This window comes from Nyctereutes procyonoides, unplaced genomic scaffold, assembly GCF_905146905.1.
Source record: "Nyctereutes procyonoides isolate TBG_1078 unplaced genomic scaffold, NYPRO_anot_genome, whole genome shotgun sequence".
Classification (NCBI taxonomy): domain Eukaryota; kingdom Metazoa; phylum Chordata; class Mammalia; order Carnivora; family Canidae; genus Nyctereutes; species Nyctereutes procyonoides.
The window spans coordinates 51,923,817-51,948,324 of NW_026575044.1; the positions used below are offsets into that span (position 1 = coordinate 51,923,817).

Here is a 24,508-nt window from a genome sequence, read left to right on the forward strand (position 1 = left end):
CATGACTCTGCCAGTTACCTTGGAGAGGCAACAGTGTGCAATTACTTGGACACCAGAGGCCAATTTTTTTCTAGAATTTGGCAGTACAGGCCCACAAAACCTAATCTACCTACCATTCTGGCTATTCTTAATGGATTTAGCATCATTTAATTAAGCTTAAATGTAATTGTATGGTGTTAAATCAGTCTCAGCACCTTCTTCAATCAACAGTTGGGAGGAGGTAAGGGGGCGGGGGCAAGCCGCAGCCCTCGCAGCAGGTGGGATCCTGTCCTGAGGTGATCACCAATTCCAGGACTTGGGGTCCTGTCTCCACCACATTCACCTGGGAGGTGCCAGGGAGCAGAGGGTACTGGGAGCAGGCCTTGAGCGGTCATGTGTGTGGCCAGCAGGCCCCCTACGTGTCAGGGAATCCAGCTGCAACTAAGAATTTCTTAGAAGTGGGTCAGACTAAGAGGTTGGACTCTTGTCATCTCTGCAGCTGTTGCCTGCTGAGCAGTCCCCAGATGTCTAACGGTACTACACGTGACTTCTCTTTGGGGAAAGAACAGGCAGGTGCTGGCTGCTGCCCAGAGACCAAAATGCCATGGGTCTGAGGAAGTGGCTATGGTGGCCCCATCTGCTGAGCCCAAGTTGAATGTCTTCCCCCAGCTAAATTAGGAGCTCTGGGCCTCTGTCAGAGCTGCCTCGCTCTTTCTCATTTTCTTCCTCTGAAAAGTAAGTGGGGTTAGGTTAGAATGATGATTCCCACGAATTTTCCTGGGAACCACAGCCCTAGGCAATTTCTTAAGGTAAGGGTTCTTTGGTCAGTGAAGTTCAGGAAATGCTGCATACAATATGCCTCTTGGTGCTTTCAGGGCCCATGAACAAACCAGCTCAGTCAGGTCTAACCTGGGTCCTCAAGTGCCACTTTTGTGAGGTAAAGCCAATTAACGTGCTTCCTAACTATGGCTCCACAGATCACACTGTGGAAGAGCCCTGGCCTTGCTGGGAGGTTCTTTCCTACTCTGACATTCTGTTATGTTGTAATTATATTTGTTTTGGGTAGATGGATTTTAAATGTCTATAAAAAAGCCTGGGGAGTGGCATTAAAGGGGAAATGGTAGTTATGTGCGTTAATTTTCCTAGAACGTTTATGCTCTCATTTAAACCCTACAAGACAGCCTCATCAGAAAATGAGTCCCATAAGCAATTTAGGGCCATTACTGAGGGTGGCACATTATGTTCTAAATAGTCCCCTGTTGCCTGAGAGTTAATAAGCACTGTGACAGGCTGGTGGTGGGGTTCCCTGCTTTCGAGGGGGAGGGTAGGTGAGGGAGTGAAGGACGGAGTTTTGGTGGGGTGCCCTGAACAACTAACAAGGAGTATCTGGCTTACACGTGTGGGTTAAATGGAGACAAGACTTGTGGGTGATGTGCTTACCAGGGACCCAAGAAGCAGATGGCAGGAGCTGAGGGGTGGAGCTCAGATCCACTGAGAGAAGGTGCCCGGGGACCTCCCTGGGACAGTGCTGCTTACCTCCCCAGAGAAGGGGCTTCACTGGAAGGATTCCTCGCTGTCCCTCCAGCTCTGGAGGGTGGGTGGTGGTGCCAGCTAGAATGTTCCAAGTGGCTTTTCTCAAGTCCAGGTCTGTTCTGTATCCTTGCTGTTGGTCCTAGCTTTTCATATCGATTGGCTGCTTTCCCCAAGCAGCAGGGGCTTCAAGAGTGTGACACTAACTATATGCTCCTTAATGTCACCGAGGCTGAGGAGCAAGAAAGTCAAAGCTTCCAACACTGTGGCATCAGCATGAGAAGGATGTTTTCTTGGCTCGGTTCTGAGCTCATTTCACAGCCTACAGCTGGGGGCTCCTGGGTGGATCAGTTGGTTGGGCATCTGCCCTTGGCTCAGGTCATGATCCTGGGATTCAGGTCTTGGGATCGAGCCCCGTGTGGAGAGCCTGCTTCTCTCTCTCTCTGCCCTCCCAGCTGCTGGCACTCTTGCACTCCTGCTCTTGTTGAAATCTTTTTTTTAAAAACCAAACATACAGGGGATCCCTGGGTGGCGCAGCGGTTTAGCGCCTGCCTTTGGCCCAGGGCGCGATCCTGGAGACCCGGGATCGAATTCCACATTGGGCTCCCGGTGCATGGAGCCTGCTTCTCCCTCTGCCTATGTCTCTGCCTCTCTCTCTCTCTCTCTCTCTCTCTCTCTCTCTCTCTCTCTGACTATCATAAATAAATAAAAATTTTAAAAACAAACAAACATACAGCTGTTAGACTGAGTGCTGGTCAAGGGTAACGCTCATGTAGAAGGACTTCCTGGGCTGTGGGCTAAGCCCTGCATGTGGGACCCTGCAGGTGGGAACTGTACACGGATTGATTCTGCATGTGTGATTTGTACGATTATGCTGCCTTCTGGCCCCTTACTCTTCATGGATGTATCCATCTCTAAGTTGTCCATTCTCACCCTGCTCCCTTCACTCAGGGAAACCTCTCCAGCCTGTGCCTTGGCCACCAGCTGGCAGTGGAGGCGGCATAGGAAAAGTTGGGAAGCATTTGTTTTTTAAAGCCCCGATAATGTGGTGTGATAAGTTTACCCCTCCACGTGGTGCATGAGTGTGAGAACCTTCCAGAGCTGCCCTGGGGATGTTGCGATTCCGGGGTGCTGGGTGGGCTCCTGCCCCTAGGGGAGGGTACGGTGGTGGGCTTGCCCTCTGCTTCCTGCCTCAGACCATCTCCCGTGTCTCTTCCAGCCCCAGGATGAACACTTGAACAGCTTCTGCCGCCTGCTGGGGGTGGAGCACAGTCAGATGGAGCACTGGCTCTGCCATCGCAAGCTGGTCACCACTTCAGAGACCTATGTCAAGACTATGTCCCTGCAGCAGGTGGTCAATGCACGCAACGCCCTGGCCAAGCACATCTATGCCCAGCTGTTCAGCTGGATTGTAGAGCACATCAACAAGGCCCTGTACACCCCTCTCAAGCAACACTCCTTCATTGGTGTCCTGGACATATACGGGTAGGCCTGCGCTCAGCCTCCTTTCATGCCACCTGATAGTTGTGTCTCCCTGCTAGCATTTCAGAGCTGGCAGGGGCCTTGGCGAGCTTCCCAAGCTCCCCTCCTCTCAACCAGAGTGTGAACTGTGGGACGGTTATATGGTTGTCACAGGGATTGGGGTCTCTACGGGAACCTAGTGGCCTGAGGTAAGGGACACGAGGTGTCATACAATATGGAAGACAGTTCCAGAGGAGAATGGCTCCCATCAGAACCCCAGTAGCTCCTCCATTGAGGAGCCCTCTATGCACCCTTCTTTCTACCTGGGAAGTGAGCCTGGAGAAGGAAGGGTCTTGCCTAGCATTGGCCTGGAGCTGCTCTGAACTCAATTTCAGGCTTTGTGTCTCAGCTGTTTTGTTCAAATCTACCATTTGACTCCACTCACCATATTACCCATCAAGATGGTTATTGTAATACCATGATTTTGTCCAGTGCTGTAAGACACGTGTGGCCATGTTTGAGGCTTCTCTTCTTTTCAGAATAATAGCCTAATGGCAAGGACTGTTATTTATAACAGCATATTTTACAGAGAGAGGCAGCATGGCACAACAGTAAGTTGACCTGACTAGGTGTCAAGAGACAGGTGTTCTAACTCACTGCTGTCACCAGCTCGGTGGATGACTCTCCACAGATCATAGTCGCTTTCTGGTCTTTTGTTTCTGTAGCCTAAAATGAAGTGTTGAGCCACAGTCTCTCTGAGGTTCTTTCTAGATCCTTCTAGAGTATTTTTGAAATAGGTCTCCTGGTTTGCAACCTCCCTTACAATCCTTTACGATCAATGTCTTGCCCTCTTTAAGCTAATAATAGATTGAATCCTCCTGGGCCTTTATATCATAGAAGTCATGGCTTCTGTCTTAAAATAGAAACTCAGAGCCATGGAAGTGCAGAGTCATAAGAATAGGGTGCTCTAGTGGAAACTACTGCTAGTGGGATGGTGAGCTGGGACCTACCTTATGCTGAGACTCTAGTGGAGAGGATCTCCTAGAAAGTGCCACCTCCCTGTGCAAAGATAGGGCATCCTAGTTACGTCTCTGCTCTCACTCACTCTTGGGTTTCAGATCAAACCATGTTGCATGGTGTGGAGGACACGGAAGAAGGAAACTTGATTTGTGGCATTGCAAAGGCCTCCTGCTGAAGAATTAAGTCACACACGCGAGCTCTGTAATACAAAAGACAACAGAAGAAATTATAGCAGAGTCTGTTTGAGGACTTGGGCACTTAGTGTCAGATGAGTCTCGAGGCCAGAGAGGGCAAGCTTGTTGGCACCGTCAGGGAAAGCTTGCTGTGGAAGGTAGGGTTCGAACTGGAGCTTTCAAAGGGAAGGAGTAAAAAAGGGGAGGTGGAGGAGGCACCTTTGGGAACAGGAGTATTGTTGAGACAGTAGGAGAAAGCAGAGTGTAAAGGAGGAACCTCCTAGCAGGTGAACACGCAGTGGAGCATCACCCAAGGGCCAGAAGTGGGAGGCTGCATCTTCTACGGGAAGCTTCAGGGCTGTACCCGGGTAACCGTGCTCAGGCCAGTTGATGGCCTCCTTTGTGCTGAGCCCCCTGGTGGTTCTGCAGGGAGCGGAAAACAGCATGTGTACCCTGGGACATGCTCCTGGTGGGCCGTAATTCTGTTGTTCTGTTGCAAGTATTTTCAGGGTTTTGGGTTCCCCCCAAAACTGACCTGTAGTGTTCCCTTCTGCAGTAAGACCCAGAGAAACTCAAGCTGCAGCCTTTGACCCGATTCCCTTAATGTACCCGGGCAAGAAGCTAATTGAGTTTCTGATCAGGGAAACCTAACAGGTAGGCTTACTGCTGTGAGTAGCACGGAAGGTTCCATGACTTCCGAGCTGCCAATTGGTCCTCACCTCTGCTGATCACCAACATCTCCCTGACCCCCTCAGGGGACCGTGGCTTCTTGGGGTTCCTCTTCCTGGGCATCCGCGCTGAAAGGCTCTGCTCATGGGTGGGGGATCGTGCTGTGGGGTCTGGAGATGTCGTGCAAGCTGGCATTTTGTGTTTATATTTGCCATTTGCTTTTCCTGGTTGAGTCTGTTCCCTCTCAGGTCCTGTTGCTGCCCAGAGGGAAGAGAGGGATCTCAGTGAGGGCTGGCCTGTGGTTTGGGTAGACTTGGCTGTAGTGAGGTAGGGATCCTGAGAGCCCTGCCCTGTGTGTGGCCTCTCCTCGTGGAGCGGCCCTGGCTTCCTCTGAGGCCAGCCGACAGCTCTCTAGTGAGGGCAGTGTCCCACTGTGGGGCCACGGACGAGCAGACTTGAGGAGTCTCCCACCATCTATGCTTCCTTCATACACACAATGTGGTCTCCTCTTTTTTTAAATCCTTGTTCTTTCTTAGGATCTAATTTCCCTTTTCAGACTGTACCACAAAGTGGTCCTGTTTGCAGAGCACTGCACAGTTCTTTGGCAGAGTTCGAATGGCACATTCTCCATGTGCTCAATGCGGTGCCTCATTCAGGCCTTATAGGCAGAAGTCAGGATGGACAGTGAGATATGGGGTAGGTTCTGGGTTAACAGGTGGGCTTGGGCCATCTGCTGCCAAGAAAGCACTTAGAGACTTGCCCTGATGGTGCGTGAGCATGCTCCTCAGCAGTTGGAGTCGAGAAATAGCTGTATACATTTGCACTGGCGTAGGCTCTGTTTTCTGGCCAGTGGGTAAGTAATGAGCTCTTAGGAGGTTAAGACCAAAATCCTCACCACGGAAAGCATGTCACTTGGACCTAGAGGTACCGTTCCTGATCTGTTGGGTCAGTGACATCATTTCTTCATCTGGAAGAAAATGACAATGTTTGGTGGAAGTCTGTGCTGACCTTGCATTGAGCTATTTGTTGTCCTGCCCCTTTTTTGATCCTGGTATCTTTGTCTCCTTTCTTTTGGACTTGAGGCACCTTCCAGAAAACCAACAGATCTTTTTCTTATTGTGGCTGTCCCTCCTTTATCTGGGACAGATGTCACGCTTGACATTCTTCCACTTGTCTTATCCAACCACCCCCCCACCCCCGTTCCTAACTGATTCCTACGTTGATGCTATGTAACCCTGGGAAGGGATTCGAGGGAGTGGTTCATCCTCCATGGTGCCAGAAAACTCCAGCACTATTTTTTTTTTTTTTTTTTTTTTTTTACTTTTCTACCCAAAATCCCTGACCACCAAACACTGGAGGGAGAGTGGGAGTCACCATCTCTCCATGGTCTCCCTGTTTCTCAGCCCTCGGACGGGGATATTTGGTACATCAGATGATGCCCTTGGGATGACCCTGAAGTTTTTGATTGTCGTATTTCTTGTCATCTGTGAGCAAAAAGGGTGGCATGTGGAAGTGAGAAAGAATGGGAAGGATGGTGGGGATGTGCTTCTGAATACATTAAACCCCATTCATTAAGAAGAAAGGTATAAGGAATTACCTCCCTCTTTTTTAAAAAAAATTTTTTTTTCTGAGTTTATTCATGAGAGACACAGAGAGAGAGAGGTAGAGACACAGGCAGAGGGAGAAGCAGGCTCCATGCAGGGAGCCGGATGTGGGACTTAATCTTGGGTCTCCAGGATCTTGCCCTGAGCTGAATGCAGACGCTCAACCACTGAGCCACCCAGGGGGGTCCCACCTCCCTCTTAATCAGGTTGCAAATGCTCTGAGCCAGCAAATGAGGGTGGAATTGCTTCCTGTCCCTGACAATCGGACAATAATTAGTAATTGGTGGGTTAACTGTCCCAAGATGAACTCCAGCCCCTATTCAGGGAGTTTCTGTCTCACCAGTCAAGCCAGCTCCTTCTAGAAACAACTGAAAAGAGAAGCAGGGTGGGTGAGCCACCCCAGAATTTTCTGTGAATGTTTGAAATGTTGCTGCAGAATCAGCAGCCAGGGCGGATACTCACTTCCTCGTGCGTAAGCGAACAGCGCGTGGACCAGCAGTCTGCGTCCGTGTCTCCCCTTAGGATGATGTTCTGACGGGCAATCGGCGGTCGAGAATGCTGCGAACCCCTAAATAACACGTGACATGGGGCACGGCTGCTTCCACCGCAACTACAGTGAGCCCTGCTGAGAGGCCAGTGCCCCAGGCTGTCCTGTGTCCCGACACCGTGTCCTGGCAGGAGGATGGATCCCCTACAACGTGCTCCCCAACCTCAGACCCCTGAGAAGTGCAAAGCGAGCCGCACCCATCAAGTAACTTGGCCAGCCTGGGACCAGCTCTCCTCCTCGACCAAGGATCTATGATGCTGCCTGTGGGCGTTTCTCACCGGACAGGGGATGGAAGTTAATAGGACAGAGGCCGGCTCCTCGAGGCCGGGTTTCCTTTTCATGTTATATTAACCGACATTTGCCTGCCAGGCTTGATGAATGGTAATCATCATCCTTCATTCCTCTGGCTCCTCGAGGCAAGAGATAGATGGCTTCAATTTGGGGAAAAGGTGTTCATTTGTCTATGACTTGAGCCTTGGACCTGCCACGGTGGCAGGGGCTTTGGCTGTGGCCAGTTGGCTCATGGGACACAGGGCGCATGATGTGGAGAAGCAGGGGAGGGAGGCACGGGCAGGCCCCAGGAGGCAGGGAGCGAGGTTTGCCCGGGATTCTCTGTCCTCAGCCCTCACGTTATTTCCTGAGGCGAGACTGAGCCAAGAAGTTGGGTTCCTCTGAGCCATGCTCCAGGGGAAGATCTGTTTCCCTGCCTTCAAAGCCTTGCATGGCCTCTGCTCTGGTGAGAGGTTTGTGGAGGTTAATAATTAACTCAGAGGCCTGGTTGACCTCCTTTCATTGCAGTTTCACTTTCTAACAGACACTACCTTATTTTTTAGAGACACTTGTGCTCCTTAACATACCCTGAGATTGGAGTGGAAGGAGAAAGAAGGAAATTCTGTGCTTTTCTACGTTTGGGGGGATAGGAAGAAAGTGAATATACCACAAATACAGGTCTTGGGTCTCAGCATCAAGTTTTACTCTGTGTTTTGACCTTCCTCCCACCCGAGGATTTTGGTCTAAACATTCTCAGCGTTGATTTTACAAGAAAAACCCAATTCCCTCCAGTACATAAATTTCTTTGTGACAGTTTAAAGTTGTGAACTATAAATTGATCCATTGTGTTTGTTTTAAAATATCATCTCTGTTGATGGGGAGAATTACTAGAGATAGGGCCACTTCTCTATAATAGAATTCTATCTCCCTGGCTGTGCCTTTTGAGGTCTGTTATCTTGTGTTTTCCAGGCCACCCAAACCCCTCCTTCATCCCTGGCCCTTCAGTGGGCATTGTAGTAATTACGCTAGATGGCAGAGGAATTGTCACCAGATCATATCTTAGAAATAGGGATATTATGAGCTAATTTTAGGCCATCTCAAATTAATGAGAATGTTCTTGGTGGAGTGCTACCAACATAAACCTTTAAAAAATGACAAGCGAGAGAGATACTTAAATCCTCTATCTGGGGAGCTCAGCCCAGCCTTGAATGTATACCCACTCGCTATTAAGTTTCCTCTGGGGGTTTGCTGGTGTCAGCATTGTATTTTGGGGTAAGGTGGAGATGGGGGAGGAAACGAGTATCTAAAGGACATAACTCCATGTAGGGCCATCACCGGGACTGGGGACCCAATGTAGGATGATAACTGGCAGGCACCATTCCCCCCTCCTGCATGGCCTAGAGTGCAGCTCCTGCCTGGACTTTGCATTTTTTATCTTTTTTTATTAACTTACAATTATTTCTCCTATGTGGGCATGACCAAAGGCTGTTTTTTAGTATGGTGTCTCCAGTCGACTCCTTTGATCTCAAAATGACTCTCCACATCCCCAGGTCATCTACCTTGATGGGGGTGGGGGGTGGGGGAAGGTGGGCATGAGAGATAGGGGAGGCCTGATGTCTTCTGGGCACTGACATAGTCCTTTTGGTTGTCTGATGCATTTGTTCTGTATTGAGGGCTACCTGTCCAACACCATCAGCCTGCAGCTCCAACATCTTTACTTGTGACTGGTAATTAGGGAGGACCTACTGGGGAAGATGAGCATAATTTTATCTAAGATTGAGAAAATTTAGTTGTCTGTACTGAAGAATGACAGGATAAAAATTTAGGGTTAGGGGGAGATTGAAGCCTATGCACCCCCCAGCCCTGGGTCCTTTGTTGATATTCCTGCTGCTGTATGGGGAAGTAGCCTTGTCTGCTGCTCTTTCCCAGTCTTTTCCTCCTTTTCTTAATGGCACTTTTCTTAAATTAAGAATGTGGCCCCAGAAATTACTGTCTGGGTTCACAGACTGGCTCTTCCACATACTGACTCTGATTTGGAACAGATTGTGTAGTCTCCCCGAACCTTAGCTTCTTGCACTTATAGAACAGAATTGCTGTTGGGGCTGAGCGCTGGGTCAGGTGCTCATTCAGCCAGTGGCGTGAGGGAAAAAAAAAGACTCCTCTTCCTCCTGCGTTTCTGCCCCTCCACTGCCTCGACCTGATGACGTTGCCCAGTGTACAAGGTGGCCCCACTCACTTGTAAATCATCTGACCTGGCGAACTTTACCACATCCATCCATCTGTGTGGGTGAATCTTGCCTTCATGCTCCCGTGACTCCTTGACGCCCTCTCATCTTCCCCTCTCCTAGTGTGTTTTGGTCCTCTCCATGACTCGGTCACCACCAACTTACATCCTGCCTTGCTTGGTCTTCCTGGGATTCTTACTGCAGTAATAACTGCCTTACTGTCTTCCTGCCTGTGGTCTTGCACACTTTCCCCCAAATCAGTTGTTCTCCACCCTCTTGCTGATTTCTGAGCTGCACATCTGGTTGTCATTTAATTGTGTGTGAATAAAAAAAAAATTGTGAACATGAACTTCATGAAAAAGATTTAGAAAAACAAAACACCCGGGGATCCCTGGGTGGCGCAGTGGTTTGGCGCCTGTCTTTGGCCCGGGGCGCGATCCTGGAGACCCGGGATCGAATCCCACATCGGGCTCCCGGTGCATGGAGCCTGCTTCTCCCTCTGCCTGTGTCTCTGCCCCTCTCCCTCCCTCCCTCCCTCCCTCTCCTCTCTCTCTCTCTCTCTCTCTCTCTCTCTCTCTCTCTGACTATCATAAGTAAATAAAAAAAAAAAAAAAGAAAAGAAAAACAAAACACCCTTACCCGGTATTAGGATAAACAGATCTGTGGAGGCTGGGATAGGTGTGGGGTGATAACAGAAAACGGTTCCACCTCTCTGGAAGTTAATTTTCTTCTACCTTTAAGAGGCTATATTCTGATAGAGTGATTCTGCTAGGGTGATAGCATCCTACAGAGAATCGTGAATTTAGAGCTGTATGTTTGCTGTAGCATTCAGAGCAGCTGAACGTCAGGGAAAGAGCTAAAATGGCCTATAATAGGAGATTGGTTGGATTGTGATTCATTTATGTTGTGGGGAGACATATTGCCAGCCTGTGCGGGCCCTGTGCATTGACTAGGAAAAGGTACCCCCTCTGCGCAGAGTGTACTCCTCCCTGGCTCATGAGGGACATCTGTGCTGGGGTTGAGGATGGAGCTGGTTGGGGGTGGAGAGGAGATGAGAGTGACCTTGTTGAAAGTCTCAGAGGTTCATTTGGTAAGAGGAATACCCTTGTCCTCTCTCCCTTCTGCAGGTTTGAGACATTTGAGGTCAACAGCTTTGAGCAGTTCTGTATCAACTATGCGAATGAAAAGCTGCAGCAGCAGTTCAACTCGGTAGGGCCTGGCTCCCGGAACATGTGAAGGGGGTGGGGGGGAACACCTCCCTTCCTGGAAGCAGCAGCTGAGGGACCTCTCTTCCATCTGGGGTCAGCAGGCTCTAGCTCAGCCCTAACCTTCTCGGAGTTTATAGAGGGTGCCCTGGCTTTAGGAAGGCATTACCTGCTGCTGGGGAGGATGTCTGAGTGGGGTGGCTGGGCTGAGAGGGTCAGTGAACCTCCCCTTGGCTATGACTCCCACACATCTTCATCCTGGGCTTCTGGGGTATTTGCCTGATTGCAAGCCAGTTGATTACTAGAATATTCTAGAGACATGTTCACACGGGGATGGGGATCACCTAACTGAGCTCTCTTTTCCTGCAGTCCTGCCTGTGACTTAGTGCCCATACCCTTTCTCATGGGTGGACACCCTCTCTGGGACTCCAGGCTCATGTGGTTGAACCTCAGGGGTGATGAACATCAGGATGTGCCTGCGGTTCACTAACTTTGACCTTTAACCTCTTATCCTAGCATGTATTCAAACTAGAGCAAGAGGAATATATGAAGGAGGAGATCCCTTGGACCTTGATTGACTTTTATGATAACCAGCCCTGTATTGACCTCATAGAAGCAAAGCTAGGCATCTTGGACCTGCTGGATGAAGAGTGTAAGGTAAAGCATTGTATCAGTCACGTCCCACGGTTGGGGAGGGGCAGGGGCAACCATGTGGTGCAAAGGAACGTGTGAGGTCTCAAAGCTGGAATTTCATTTACAATTAATTAGCCTACCTTTTGTTGGCTGAGAGACACTATGGCATCCTTTCCACATGCTAGAAGGTAACTGTTGGTGAATGTGTACCTCTGTAGGCAGAGACTGGATGGTGTAGATTGGCACAACATGGTTGTGGTGTGGATGGGGCAAGCTGGATATCCTAGGTGCTAAGACAGAGACCCCAACATCTAGACGGGCTCCCCAGAGGGTGCGGGTCAACAGCCCAGGGGCGTGTTTGTCATGCCACATGCATTATGTGGGATTGAGCTGCATGGCTTGGGGGCAGATGACGTCTGTAGATTCCCCCATCTAGGTGTTTATGGATTCTATTTTGTAGGACAGGACTGTCCTGGATTGCCAGTGTGGGGAGAGCCAGGCAGCCTTGGAAATGTGGGGCAGGAGAATCTGGGATTTATTTCTATTTATTTTTAAAAGATTTTATTTATTTTTTCATGAGAGATGCAGAGAGAGACAGAGACACAGGCAGAGGGAGAAGCAGTCTCCTTGCAGGGAGCCTGATGTGGGACTCGATCCTGGTACTCCAGGATCACAACCTGAACCAAAGGCGGACACTCAACCACTGAGCCCCCCAGGGGCCCCTTTAGCTGTGTTTCATTGATCACCTAACTTCTTGGGCCTTTGGTTTCCTACTCTGGGAACTAGTAGGGATTGGATCTAATGACCTTCAGAATTTTGCCCAGTTTGGTGGTTGCTGATGAGATAAGAGGGCAGTTGTATTCCTCCAACAGTGGAGGCCCTTGTCAGAAAGGTGTAGAAATCACAGGACTGTTGGTATTGAAAGGAAAAGACTCAGTTGCCTGTCTCTGTGGCCTCTCACATCCTGACTGTAAAGGGGTGAGTGTGGCTTGGTGGTTAGAGGAGGTGGTTTTCCCCTCCAGGAGGGTGCTCCTACATCCATTGTCTTTGATCAGGAAAAGAAGTGGAAATCGAACTGTAGAAGGTAAAGGGAAATGTGCTGAAATCCACAGCGTGTGCGCCTTCATTCTTGATGAGTTTAGCATTTCTTCAATGCTGTGGGCTTTGCCTGAGTCCCTCCAGGTCGGACCTGTTCCTCAGTGTGGCAGGTGTACGGAGGCTTGCTCAGCCTCTGAGGTAGCAGTACAGGTGGTAGGACCCTGTCCCTGCCTGGAGTGCCACTGGCTAAATGACCAAAGTCATGGCCCTAACTCTTGAGTGTCCTCCCTGCCCCCCAGGCACCCCTACCCTGTATTCACCACTCACTCATTCCCTGGATTCAGCATACCCTGCCAGCTGCTCCTCTTGATGGCTCAGAGGGACCCTGTTCCTGTCCCCCACTGTTGTGTGTGCTCCTGTCAGGAACCACCTCCTCCCATCTCACATCCCAAGCCTGAAGGCGACCCCATGTCCTGTGTCCACCCCAGGCCTCTGAGCTAGCCTTGCGCCCCAGGATCCAGCTCTCCTGTCCCCTCCCCAGTGATGAAGGTGAAGAGGCTCTGAGGTGCACGTGAAGCAGGTGGTTCCTCTTGGACTGCTCCACATCACTCTTCGTTGAAACACCGTGATGTTGAGATCCGGAGTGTAGGATCTCCTCCTTGTGTACACACACTTTCTAGAAACCACCTGATGCTTCAGGATGAAGGTTCCCCCCACCCCACCCCAATGCAAGCAGCTGCCTAATTGATGTTTGATGATTTATCCTGCCTTAGATGATCCAGGATTGCTTGGGGTGGGTTTACTTGGGCTTATGGTTTGAGAGGCTGAGAGGTGCCACTCCCCAAGGGAATGTGTCCCGAGAAGTCAAGTCAGATGGATAGGAATGCAAGTGCAGGGACCTCAGTCTGCTGTGTGGAGGCTGGAGGGCCAGGCAGCGAGGGGATACTGCATGGTGGGGCTGGGAGTAGGCAGGGGCAGGTGGGGCCTCGGCAGAGAAGCACAGTGGTCATGGGGAGGCCCAAGCTGCAAACCATTTCCAACATTTGGGTGGGTGACGTTGCCAGAGCCCCACGCTTTGCAGCCTTGGGTGTTCCCAGTGCTGCCTTCTGCTGGGGGCAAGCCTCCTGAGGCATCCCCATTGGAGTCCGCTTCACTTTAGAAAAGCTAACTGCATGCAGATGAGCCCCATCTTCATGTCCATGGAGGCTTCTGTCTGCATCAGGCTCATGAAAGAGGTGATTTCAGGCCAAGATGGCATCTGCTGCAAACTCCCGCCCCCTGTGGGCCCTGAGACCCCAGGAAGTACCCATGGGCTATGAGGATGAACAGGGACGGGATTGCTGAGTGGCTGGGCCTGGATGGTGGGTTGCGGCAGGAGGGGCTGTGGGCAGGCCTGGTGCTCTGGGTCCTGGGGAGGCTGGTGGAGGGTCCAAGTGCCACAGAGTGACTGCTGAACAGAACCGGGGGATGGGGTGGCCACTGTGTGGAGGCTCTGGGGAGGGGCATGTGTGGGCAGAGCTTGGATTCCCTGCCTGTCAGGCTGGTGCTGCAGGGGCTGTGCTACTCCAGGTGGATGTGTTGAAACTCAGGGTGGCTGTAGGTGAAGGTGGAGCAGGGCGGGCAAGGTGAGCACCTGCTTGAGGAGCACTTGAAACCCCAGGTCTAAGTGCTCCCGGCGATAGAGTTGGTGCGGCCTGGTGCAGCTGCTACCAGCCGGCAGCTGGTGGAGCTGCAGGTGTCCCCTGCGTCAGGACTCAGGGCCTCACACACCATCCGGTTGCTGCCCTGGGGGACTCGCACTGCAGGGAGCCTGGCTACATGCGCAGGGGGCCTTGCCGCACATGTAGGAAGTGAGCCTGGGCAGGGGAGCATGTTCCCCGAGCTGGCCACAGCCAGGCGACACAGTGCCCCTTGGGACTGTCCTGGGGCCATCGAGCTGCCTCAGACCATGGCCGTGCCTCTGCTGTCCTCACACACTGCAGGGTGAGAATATTGCACCGTGAGGACTTAGGTCCTATGACCATGTGTGAGAGGATGGAGGGTTAGACTCACGGTGTCACAGAGGAACTGGGAACTTCTCCTGGGAAGACAGAGCAACAGGCAGAGCCGGGGCTGGGACATCATGAGGACTGTAGGGATAGGGTAGATGGGGCGGAAGGCTCAACATCACCAGGTGACTCCCCAGGGCCCGAGATGGGGACTCATGGAACAGCCATCCGGGTCTCAGAGCTACAGTCGGGGCCGTGCAGTCCGCCCCTGAGCACCCCATGACCCCTTGGTGGGGCCCTGGGCCAGGACAGGTGTGTGCTGCAGGGGCTCGCTGGGGGCTGTGCATCACAGGCCAGGGTCAGGCCGGGCACCCTGCCCTCCCTGCGTCAGCTGAGTGCTGCCTCCTGGGGAACCAGCTAGTGGGGGCAGATGAGACAGCAGAGGTCGCCGCGTGCTTGCTCTCCAGCGACATGTTGGCATCAGCACGAGTTTGCTGAAAGTGATGCCTTGACCCCTGGGAGCCATGCTTGTGAATAAAGATGCTGTCAGACGGGGGTTTTGGGGAACCCCAGGGTGGTCCTGAGGCAGGGACCAGGGGGCAGGCTCTGCCCCAGGTGAGCAGGGCCTGGGGCCTGAGTAGAGGGGAGGAGGGGAAGACAGCCCTCCGTAAGCCACCCCCCTGCGGAGGAAGCATCCCACTGCCCTGCTGCCCGCTCACCTGCCCTATGCCCCCGGGGCCCTGCGTACCTGAGACCCTGCCATTCAGCAGCACCTCTGTGGCCTCAGGCAGGTGGGAAGGCCCAGGAGGATGTGACTGAGGAGATCCTGCTGTGAGGAGAAGCATCCCCCAAATGGCATTTCCAGCACAAAAGTGGGAAGAAGGGCACTCCTGGGGGCGAGGGGACTGTCACGTTGGAAGAACGTGAAAGGTCCGACTTGTCCAGACCCACGTGGTGGCTGGTGAAGTGGGAAAGCAGGAGCCATTGGATGGGAGCCCTGTCCACAGGGGGTGTGGGGACTGACCCTGAAGCCTCAGAGGAGGGTGGGGCCTGGGGACAGGAGGGCTGTGACAGGGCATGAGTGATCTCTTGGGGTTTCCCAGCTGTGTGTGGAGGCTGAGGGGGAGAGACTGAGCAAAGAGAGGGATACATCCTCCTGCCTTCCAGAGGGGGATGCAGAGGAGCTCTGGGACCAGTATTGGGAGCAGGCCCTGGGTGAGAGGAGTGGTCAGGCAGCTGTCCAGGCAGCAGCCTAGCTTCTGGGACTTGGTGGGGAGATTGGGGGTGGGGGGCAAAAAGGGGAGAAATGAGACCCTCATCCCCATAGCAGACCCAGCTCTGAGGGAGCAGGAGGGGGAGACCCTGGGGGCCTGGCAGTTGAGTGCATAGGCCCTGGGGGGACGTGACCCCAGGAGGGAGGCAGTGACTGCACAGGCCGTGGGTGAAGAGCATCGCTCCTTCCCAGAGCAGGTTCTAGGGCCAGGGAGGCTTCTGGAGGTGAAGCAGGAGTGAGGTTCCTGCCGATTGGCAAGTCTGCTTCCCTGTGAAGGAGGGTTCACGCCTGTGCCAGAAGGAACAGCTTAGATGCTGGAGAAGGGTGCAAGACAGGGGCGGGGGGTGGGGGTGGCTGCCCTGCCAACAGGGAAGGGAAGTAGCAGAGTGGACGGATTCACTGGCCAAGGTCAGAGGCCGTCCAAGGGAGGAGGGGAGGCTTGGAGGGCAGCCCCCTGCTTGGCCCAGGCACAGTGTCCGCATCCACCAGGTGCCCTCTCCTAGTGAATCATGATGGCCCTTCTCTGGCCGTAATACTGGGTGATGCTGAAAGACCAGTGGACCTGATGGGGCAGCAGGGGTGCCACATGGTCTCTCCTCCAGATGTGGGGAAGGGCCCCACAGACAGGCTGTTGTGCTGAGCACACGGGTCACGGGTGTTTGTGCAGGTGGAAGCCTCCTGGACCAGGCATTGGGGTTGCAGCCAGGAGGGCAGGGAGTGCGCAACTGTGCCCCCGGTGCCCCTGGGCTTGTCCACAGGCTGTTGGGAGGAGGAGTTGCGAGGACTCACTCTTCTCTCTCCATTTTTTTTTAATTTTATAAGCGAGTAAAATTAGGCATGAACATATTTTTAGCAGCTTTATGGAAACGCAATTAACATACCATTAAATGCCCTCATTTAAAGTGTAGGACCCCTGGTTGGCAGTCTGTTGAGTGTGGAGCCGAAGTCATGGGTCAGGGGTCACAGGGCCCATTAATGGTCACTCCCCCTCCCCCACAGTCTTGGGCAGCCTCTCATCTATTTACTGTATTTAAACATGGGCCTATTTGGCATGTTTCATATGGACCCAAACCTACGCTTTTTGATGTGACCGTGACCCGAAGTGCAGCCAGAGGGACCAGGGTCTTAAGGGACGGTTCCCGTGTAGCTGAGGACAGAGCTAGGACCAGGCTCCTCTGGACGTTGAGAAGGAGAGCAAGACCACTTGCATGAAGCCACGTGCAGTATTTGTTTTTAAGGACCTGACTCAGCATATCCCAGAGTCACTGCTACCACACCCCAGATCTTATCAAGATACAGGACTGGCTCTCCTTCCCCTGGGCTTGCATGGAAGCTCTTTTGGGGATACGTGCATTCCATCCAAGCCTGTCTTGCTGGCTGCTTCTAAATCTCTGTTGTCAGGCCAGCAAGCCCAGAAGCAGGGAGTGTACGCCCTGGTGCCAGCCTGTCCCGGTGTGAACCCCAGCTCTGCTACGGCCCAGTGGTGTGACCTTGGGCAGGTTACCCAACCTCTGTCTCCGTTTCCTCATCTGTAGAGTTGTACAGACATCGTGCCTGGCTAATAGGATTATTGTGAAAATTAAATGAGTTGATAAACAGATAAAAGACCTGGGTGCCTGGGGGGCTCAGTTAAGGGTCACAGCTCTGGTCACAATCCCAGGGTCCTAGGTTTGAGTCCCCCATTGGGCTCTGTGGGTCGCCTGCTTCTCCATCTCCTGCTGCTCTCCCTGCTTGTGCTCACTCAGTGCTCACTCTTTCACTCAAATAAAATCAATTAAAAAAAATTATAGAAAACTGACAATAGGTGTTATGGGCATTACCTGTATTATCTGGGAATCTTGACTGTTAATTCCCGCTGGGCCTTACTGTCCATGGGGCGGGGGGGTGGTTAGGAAAAGATACCCTTGGGGTACTGGGTGGCTCAGTGGGTCAGTGTCTGCCTTCAGCTCAGGGTGTGATCCTGGAGTCCTGGGGTTGAGCCCCGTGTCGGGCTCCCTGCCCGCACAGGGTCTGCTGCTCCTCCCCACCCTCCCCCTGCTTGTGCTCTGTCCATCTGTGTCTCATGAATGAATGACGCCGTCGTCAGGAAATACACATAATACCGTTGTCCGGCTTTGTTCACGGTGCCCGCCAGCCTGAATGCTAGACACAAGGCTGTGGGGGGCTACTGGCAGAAGTCCAATCTCTCATTGTCCCAACGAGATGATTTGGCTGCTGGCACCTGTGTTGACCCGGGTGCCTCTGGTCCTCACAGTCCCACCTTTCCTCCTCCAGCAGCCCTGCCTGGCAGACCCCACAGTCCTGTACCTGTTGTTTCTAAACACAGAATGCTCAAAGACAAATATAAAACAGCATATGTAAAAGTGCTGAACCCGGTGTATTTTGTCCGCTGCACACAATTAATAGCTTCTGTCAAGAAGGAGTCTTCCTACATCAACAGTGCTCAGCACTGGATATTCAGCGACACTCATTCTAAGTTGACAACTGAGAGAAGTCTTGTTGGCTCACTTACTATCCAGGAAATTTGTTATAGAGAGTGTAGGCACTTTTTTTATGCCCCAGATTTCATTAGTTTACCAAACAAAACCCTTTCTAAGTGGCTGGGGGGAGGGTCACCTTCAATCCTTGCCTCGTCCAAATGTGCAGTGATGCAGGGTGGTGGGCCAGGTTGTGACCTGTGGCTGAGGAACAGGTGTGTGTTGTGGTCGTCGCAGGTGACAGGAGGGGGCACCCCCATGGAGGACTTACCATCATCCTGGACAGCTTGGATGGGGGTGACGGTGACTCTGTGTTCTGTGTGCAACAAGGCGACATGCTTACTCACTTCTGGAGCCAGGTCTAAAGATACTGGAAAGGGCCACCTTTTGGGTTCTTGGTGTCATGAAGCTTCTAGATTTAGGTTCGGGGAGGGTGGACACGCGCACGGCGCAGCTCGTTCGCTAGTTCAGTCATGGCCAGAATGTGCCCAGAACCCAACCCCAAGTGAAATAATGAGGCGTCCTGTTTGGGCCCAACATGTTATGCTCTGTTGTGACAATACGACACACAGAAGCCGACCATGAGCTGCCTTGGTGCGTGTGTGAGAACTTCACAGTGAGGAGCTCCCAGGTGACATCAAGAGTAGCTGGAAGGGGCTTTGGAGCAGAGACCTGGCTTGCACTGCACCTGACGGTGGTGGTGGAAGAGCAGAGGGTGGGCCTAACCACAGCAGGCTTTGGGCTGAGTGAGTGGGTCCGGGCACCAGGGCTGGATGTGGTGGGTCGTGACCCTCAGGTCCCTGGCCCAGCTGGAAGGCAGGCACATCCTCAGGCTCCACCCTGAGCCCCCCAACCCCCTGCATCTGTCAGCCAGCACTCTCAGAGGCTCTGTGCCTCTACGGACACCCTGTTGCCAGCCCCTACAGCGTGGGTCCACGGCGGCCATGGCCAAGTCCTGCTTTCTTCAGCTCGGTCCCACTCGGAGAACTGATCCCGGCCCCTGTGGGGTCCACATGCTGGCCTGTCTTCCCCCCCTCAGTGATCTGCCTGCCTCTCCTCAAGGAGCCCTCTGTCCTCTCATGTGTCCTACAGGTCCCCAAGGGAACCGACCAAAACTGGGCCCAGAAGCTGTATGACCGGCACTCTGGCAGCCAGCACTTCCAGAAACCCCGCATGTCCAACACGGCCTTCATCGTCATCCACTTTGCCGATAAGGTGAGTGTGTGCGTGGCCCGGAGCCCTGTGAGCCCCCTGCAGAGGTTCAAGGCTGAAGGGGTTCTGTTATGTTCAGGCACCTAGAAGCTCTTGGTTAGGGCGTCCACCCTGTGACATGGGGGCTGTCTCTATGCGGACAGAGCCCCGGGCAGTGGGAGGGTGCCGCAGCCCCCCGGGCCTGTGCTAGACACACAGTTACCGCCTCTCTCCTGAGGCTTCAGGCAGGAGCATGTAGGACAGTCGTGAGTGTGCCCCGAGGGAGGAGGGAGGCGTGAGAACAGTGGTGCTCTCTGGGTGGCGCCTCCCCGGGACCTGGCGTACACGGAACTTTCCCACATGAATTTCTGTTTGGTTTGGGAAGCCCTGACCCACGGGTCCCAGTTTTCAATCTGCATGTAAATCACCTGGGATCTCATTACTCAGACTTGAAGGCAGATTCCAGGGGCGCCTAGGTGGCTCCATCTGTTAAGCGTCCAACTCTTGGTGTCAGTTCAGGCCTGATGTCAGGGCTGTTAGAGCCCTGTGCTGGGCTCTGTGCTCAGTGCGGAGTCAGAGATGCTCTCTCTCCCTCTGCTTCCCCTTGTGGGCACACACGCACAGGCTCTTCTCTCTCAAATAAATAATCTTTTTAAAAATGCAAATGCCCATTTGGTGGACTTTTCAGCACCCAGGGAGGCCTTAGGCTATCTTTTGGGAACTCCTTTTTAAAAACAATGTTTTCTCACAAAATAAATACTCGATTTCCTCTATGTGAATCCTGATCACATCTTGGGTTTACATGATAAATGGAAACATCTGTGGGTTTCCCAGCTACTCACCAGTCCTCAGAAAACACTGTGGATGAGAGGACAGGACTTGGTGCTGAGTTGCTGAGCAGGTGCCAGGTTGGGCTGAAGCCCTTGACCCCTGTTTCTGTTTCCCTCTGGGGCCCCAGGTGGAGTACCTTTCAGATGGTTTTCTGGAGAAAAACAGAGACACAGTATATGAAGAGCAGATCAACATCCTAAAGGCCAGCAAGGTAAAGGGCACCAGAGGTGGGGACCTAGGGCAGGATCACCCACAGCAGGATGTGGCGGGACCGGATTGGGTGGTGGTGGCCTGGGGCTGGGAGGGCAGGCAGGGGGAAGGTGAAGGGGCTTGTCAGTCATGCATGTCAAGAGTGCGCAGCTTCCTAAACTGGAGTGTGAGACTTAAAAGACAATGGTCCTCCTCCTCCCCACCCACCTGCAGGCTCTAGCTTTCCCTGTCATCAGCTAACCTTTCTGAAGACCCAATGACCGTGTTGCCAACCCCCAGCCCCGTCCCAGCACATGTCACGGGTGCCGTGATGGTGGCAGGTGGCATTCAGAGATTACCCAGGAGGGGCTCCCAGGTGTACCAGACCCCAGCAGCAGGGGCTACAAGCTTTCCACCCTGAGCCCGTTCCAGACATCCCAGAAGGTAGAAAGCAGGAGTCGAACCTGGGTCGCTGTAGACCTACGAATAGGCCTGGCACAGACTGCAGCTACAGATCAAAGAGCAGCTCTCACTGCACTTTAGATCCTTTGGGCAGATGGGCGTGTCGGGTAGTGTTTTTGAAGCTCATTGTTCACTGGGCCTCTGTCATCTGTAAGACTTTGTTTTCACAGCAGTCCTGTGAGGTTTAAGTTTCTAGCTCTGTGTTAGAGCATTAAATACCTACACCAGTACAAGGCCCTGTGACATGGAGTCAGTGCCCAATTGTTGGTGTCGGTTTTCATCTCCCTGAATATAGATCAATCTCAAATCCCATCTGTAAATTCATGATTTTACTTAATGCATTTTTATTTTATGGGAGGCCTATCCGCTTCTTTCATGCGGCACCCCTGATAAGACATTAAGAGACCATTGTGAATAATCACCGCAGTATCGGGTGGAAGACTCCCGTGTACCCTACCAGCCAAGGGGTGTTTAAAGAACTCCCACCAAGAGCAGTGAAACAAAACCATGTTAATGAGAATGTAATTAGTAAAGCCAGTTTTCCTGCCTAAGAGCCCATAGTGCAGCTAATTGCTTTCTCAGTTATTGGGGAACTATAAATAGAGACTTAGGAAATGCCTCTTTAAAACATGGCTTTGTCATTAACAGCCTGCTTTAAGTACCAAAGATGGAGCTTTCTCCCTCCTGGTATTTATTATGAAAAAGCAATATTTTATCCAAAACCAGAAAATTCCAAAAGGAGCATATAGTTAAGATTTCCGATGCCAGGGCAGCACTCAAGTGCAGGTTGGAGTTTGTCAGTAAGTGTTAGCTGCCCAGCACCATCCCGAGTGGTGTCCCAGCAGGCAGGCCTGGAGCCGTCTCTTCACTCACCCCAGCAGAAGGGACTTGGAGACCAGCATGTCCAGAGGTCAGGGAGACCACATCAGCCCAAGGCCACCTTCTCTGGGCCACGGCAACTCCTGAGGTCCAAGAGTCCCAACGCTGTGCCTCAGACAAGCCCATGGGCGTGAGCTCTGGGTCTCCTCTCTGCTCTTGGCTTGACTTCCAACTCCTCCAGGAACGACCGTGTATATGTGTCTGTTGTTTCCATGCCGGTATGTTCCTGATAGGTTACAGACACGTTCCATTTTGGGCAAATACATTTACTTTTTTAAAAAGTACTTTTTTAATTTGTGTTTTTGTTTTCTATAGGTAAATAGTAGTGGAATTACTACATTGTGTGCTCATTTTATTTTTTAATTTTTTGAGGAACCTTCATACTGTTTTCCACAGTGGCTTCACCCATTTGCATCTCTACTAACAGTAGGTGAAGGTTCCCTTTTGTTTTCATCCTTGCCAATACTTGCTATTTCTTGGGTTTTTTTACTTTAGCCATTCTCGAAGGTGTGAGGTGATGTCTCATTGTTGTTTTGATTTGTGTTTCCCTGATGATAGGTGATGTTGAGCATCTTTTTGTGTATCCATTTACCATTTGTTCTGCTGCTTTGGAAAATTGTTTCGGGCTCTCTGAATCTTAAATTTTTAAAATCCAATTATTTTTTATGTTGAGTTACCATATTACTTGCAAATATCTTCTCTCTTTGGTAGATGGGTGAGAAGGGTGAAATAAAGGATCAATAAGGATGATACACTTACCATGATGGGCACTGAGTATTGTATAGAATTGTCAAGTCCTTTTATTGTACACCTGAAACTAATATGCTGCTGTTAATTATACTTCATTTAAAAAGTGTTTTTAAACATATCTTTTGTATAATAGCTTTACTGAGATATAATTGACATACAACATAACATTTTTAAGGACATTTGGAGTGCTTCCTATTTAAGATCAGTTGATGTTGGTAGTTAAAAAGCTTTCATCAATATTTAGAATGAATAGGTCACTATGTGAGAGAGAACTTTTTAATCGATAAAATGGTATCATCCCCTTCCCAATACAGGAAAGTCTATCTTTTTTCTTTAACAACAAAAAAGGGCTGAACCTTTTCCTCCAAAGGGCAGCACTGGCCACGTAAAAGAACTGCCCAAAAAGAAAATGAATTTTTTTTTATTAGGTCTGCAGCCAGGTTTTATAGATAAGGTTCTGGGCAAGAGATCCCAATCAGATGGTTATTTGAGCATGTCTTTATTTTGGTTTCATGCGTCTGTTCTAAAGGAAAGGTATTTTTATGTTCTTACAGAAGTTAGCAGGCACAATTTCCGAGGTAACAGCTACAGATATAGCTGTAATGGATGTTCTTCTTAAACTATCGATGGTCTTGAAAAAGACCATTTTTTATACTTCTTTTAATCCCTCTTCAAATAGATTTGCCTCAGGCTTTTAAAATCTATCTATAGCCCTGAATAGCAGAGAGGACCAAAGCCAGTATCTACGGACACTTGGAAACAAGTGACAAATGACATTAGGAGGAGTTCTTGATTTGTTCAAAGGTATCATCTGCGTGTTTTCATGATTGGAGGGAGCATGGAATTTATAACCCCAGTGGATGCTGCTTCCCAGGGCTGCCCCTAGACACATGAGTTATGATAGTTGCACTACTACTGGTCACTCAGCTCATAAATAGACTTTCCTCTAAAGCATCACTGGAGTCAAAGAAAAAACTTCCTCAGAAGTTCATTCTTCTGCATGAATTGCTAGTCATGCAAGAGCTTGCCGTACCTGCTTTTCATTGAGTCTTCAGGCTGCTTGCTATTGGGAGGTTGCTTGAGATTAGGTCATCCCCGTGAGTCGGTGGGGCTGGGGTGGCATGGTCCTCAATATTTCTCATCTGTTCTGCTTTTTCCTAAAGTTGATGTCCTGGCAAACTCCCCCTCTCTGCATCCCAGAGATCCACCCATTTCCACACACAGTTTAAATAGCTGAGATCTATGATTAAAGCGTAGCTTTTAAGATAAAACACAAATTCTCCAGACTGAACCGTGTGTTCTTTCCCAAATTATAGCACAAGGGCTCCTGTTGTAGGAGCTTTTGACAGAAGCAAGAGAAAGAGGCTTTAATTTTAAGGTCTTCTTACTTTTGAATCTGATTTCAAAGCCCCTTGTATGGTTTTCATACATTCTCTTGACCTTAGAAGTTAATAGATGTTTCAGAGAAAAGCCATTGCTAATGATTTCCTTAGATTCCTGAAACAATATCATCCTGCACATGGTGACTCCTGCCCTGGACTTGAACATCTTGGAAATCCATTTTAGAAAGTATGTGAATTATAATCTAGTCAGTAGTATTTAGACATGACAGACGGCGAATGAATCACTGGTGTCTTTAAAATGCCAACCTGCCTTCAGCCTGCGGTTACTTCCCTGTGGAAATCTCTCCTCCCTGTCGTGAGTGGCTGCTTGACCCTCATATGTGCCTTGGCTCTGCGGTGTCCACCCCTCCCCACTATGCCTGTGCTCTCTCCCTCCACCTCCCACACCCTGTGTCCTCCCTTACCATGTGTGATGGTGGCTTTCTGCCATAGATAGTGGGGACCCAGGAGTCTCTACATGAGGAGTTGCTGGATAAGGTTTGTGTTTAGTGAAGACACTGGCTGGTGGGTAGAATGTGTTGGGACACAGGTGTGTCTGGAGCTGGGCACTCAAGTTCGAAGCACTTGCGGTGATGACCTGGGGCAGCTTGAGCCAGATGGCAGCATTCAGGATAGCTGAAACGGGACCGTAGGCAGAACCTGGTGACCATTGGAGTAAGGAGTGGGGTGTTGGCAGGCGCCCTAATGCACCCTGGGGCACTGGGTGGGCGA

General features: G+C 51.2%; 1 protein-coding gene across 4 annotated transcripts in view; it reads left to right on the forward strand.

The window, feature by feature from the left end:
* MYO5B (myosin VB) overlaps positions 1-24,508 on the forward strand; it is a 332,476-nt gene that overhangs the window by 218,620 nt on the left and 89,348 nt on the right. For all 4 annotated transcript variants that reach the window (XM_055324565.1, XM_055324564.1, XM_055324566.1 and 1 more), the window contains 5 exons: positions 2,729-2,994; positions 10,606-10,687; positions 11,200-11,340; positions 19,185-19,307; positions 20,242-20,325. In XM_055324565.1, the coding sequence (XP_055180540.1) occupies positions 2,729-2,994; positions 10,606-10,687; positions 11,200-11,340; positions 19,185-19,307; positions 20,242-20,325 (696 nt within the window). The remainder of the gene's footprint in view (positions 1-2,728; positions 2,995-10,605; positions 10,688-11,199; positions 11,341-19,184; positions 19,308-20,241; positions 20,326-24,508) is intronic.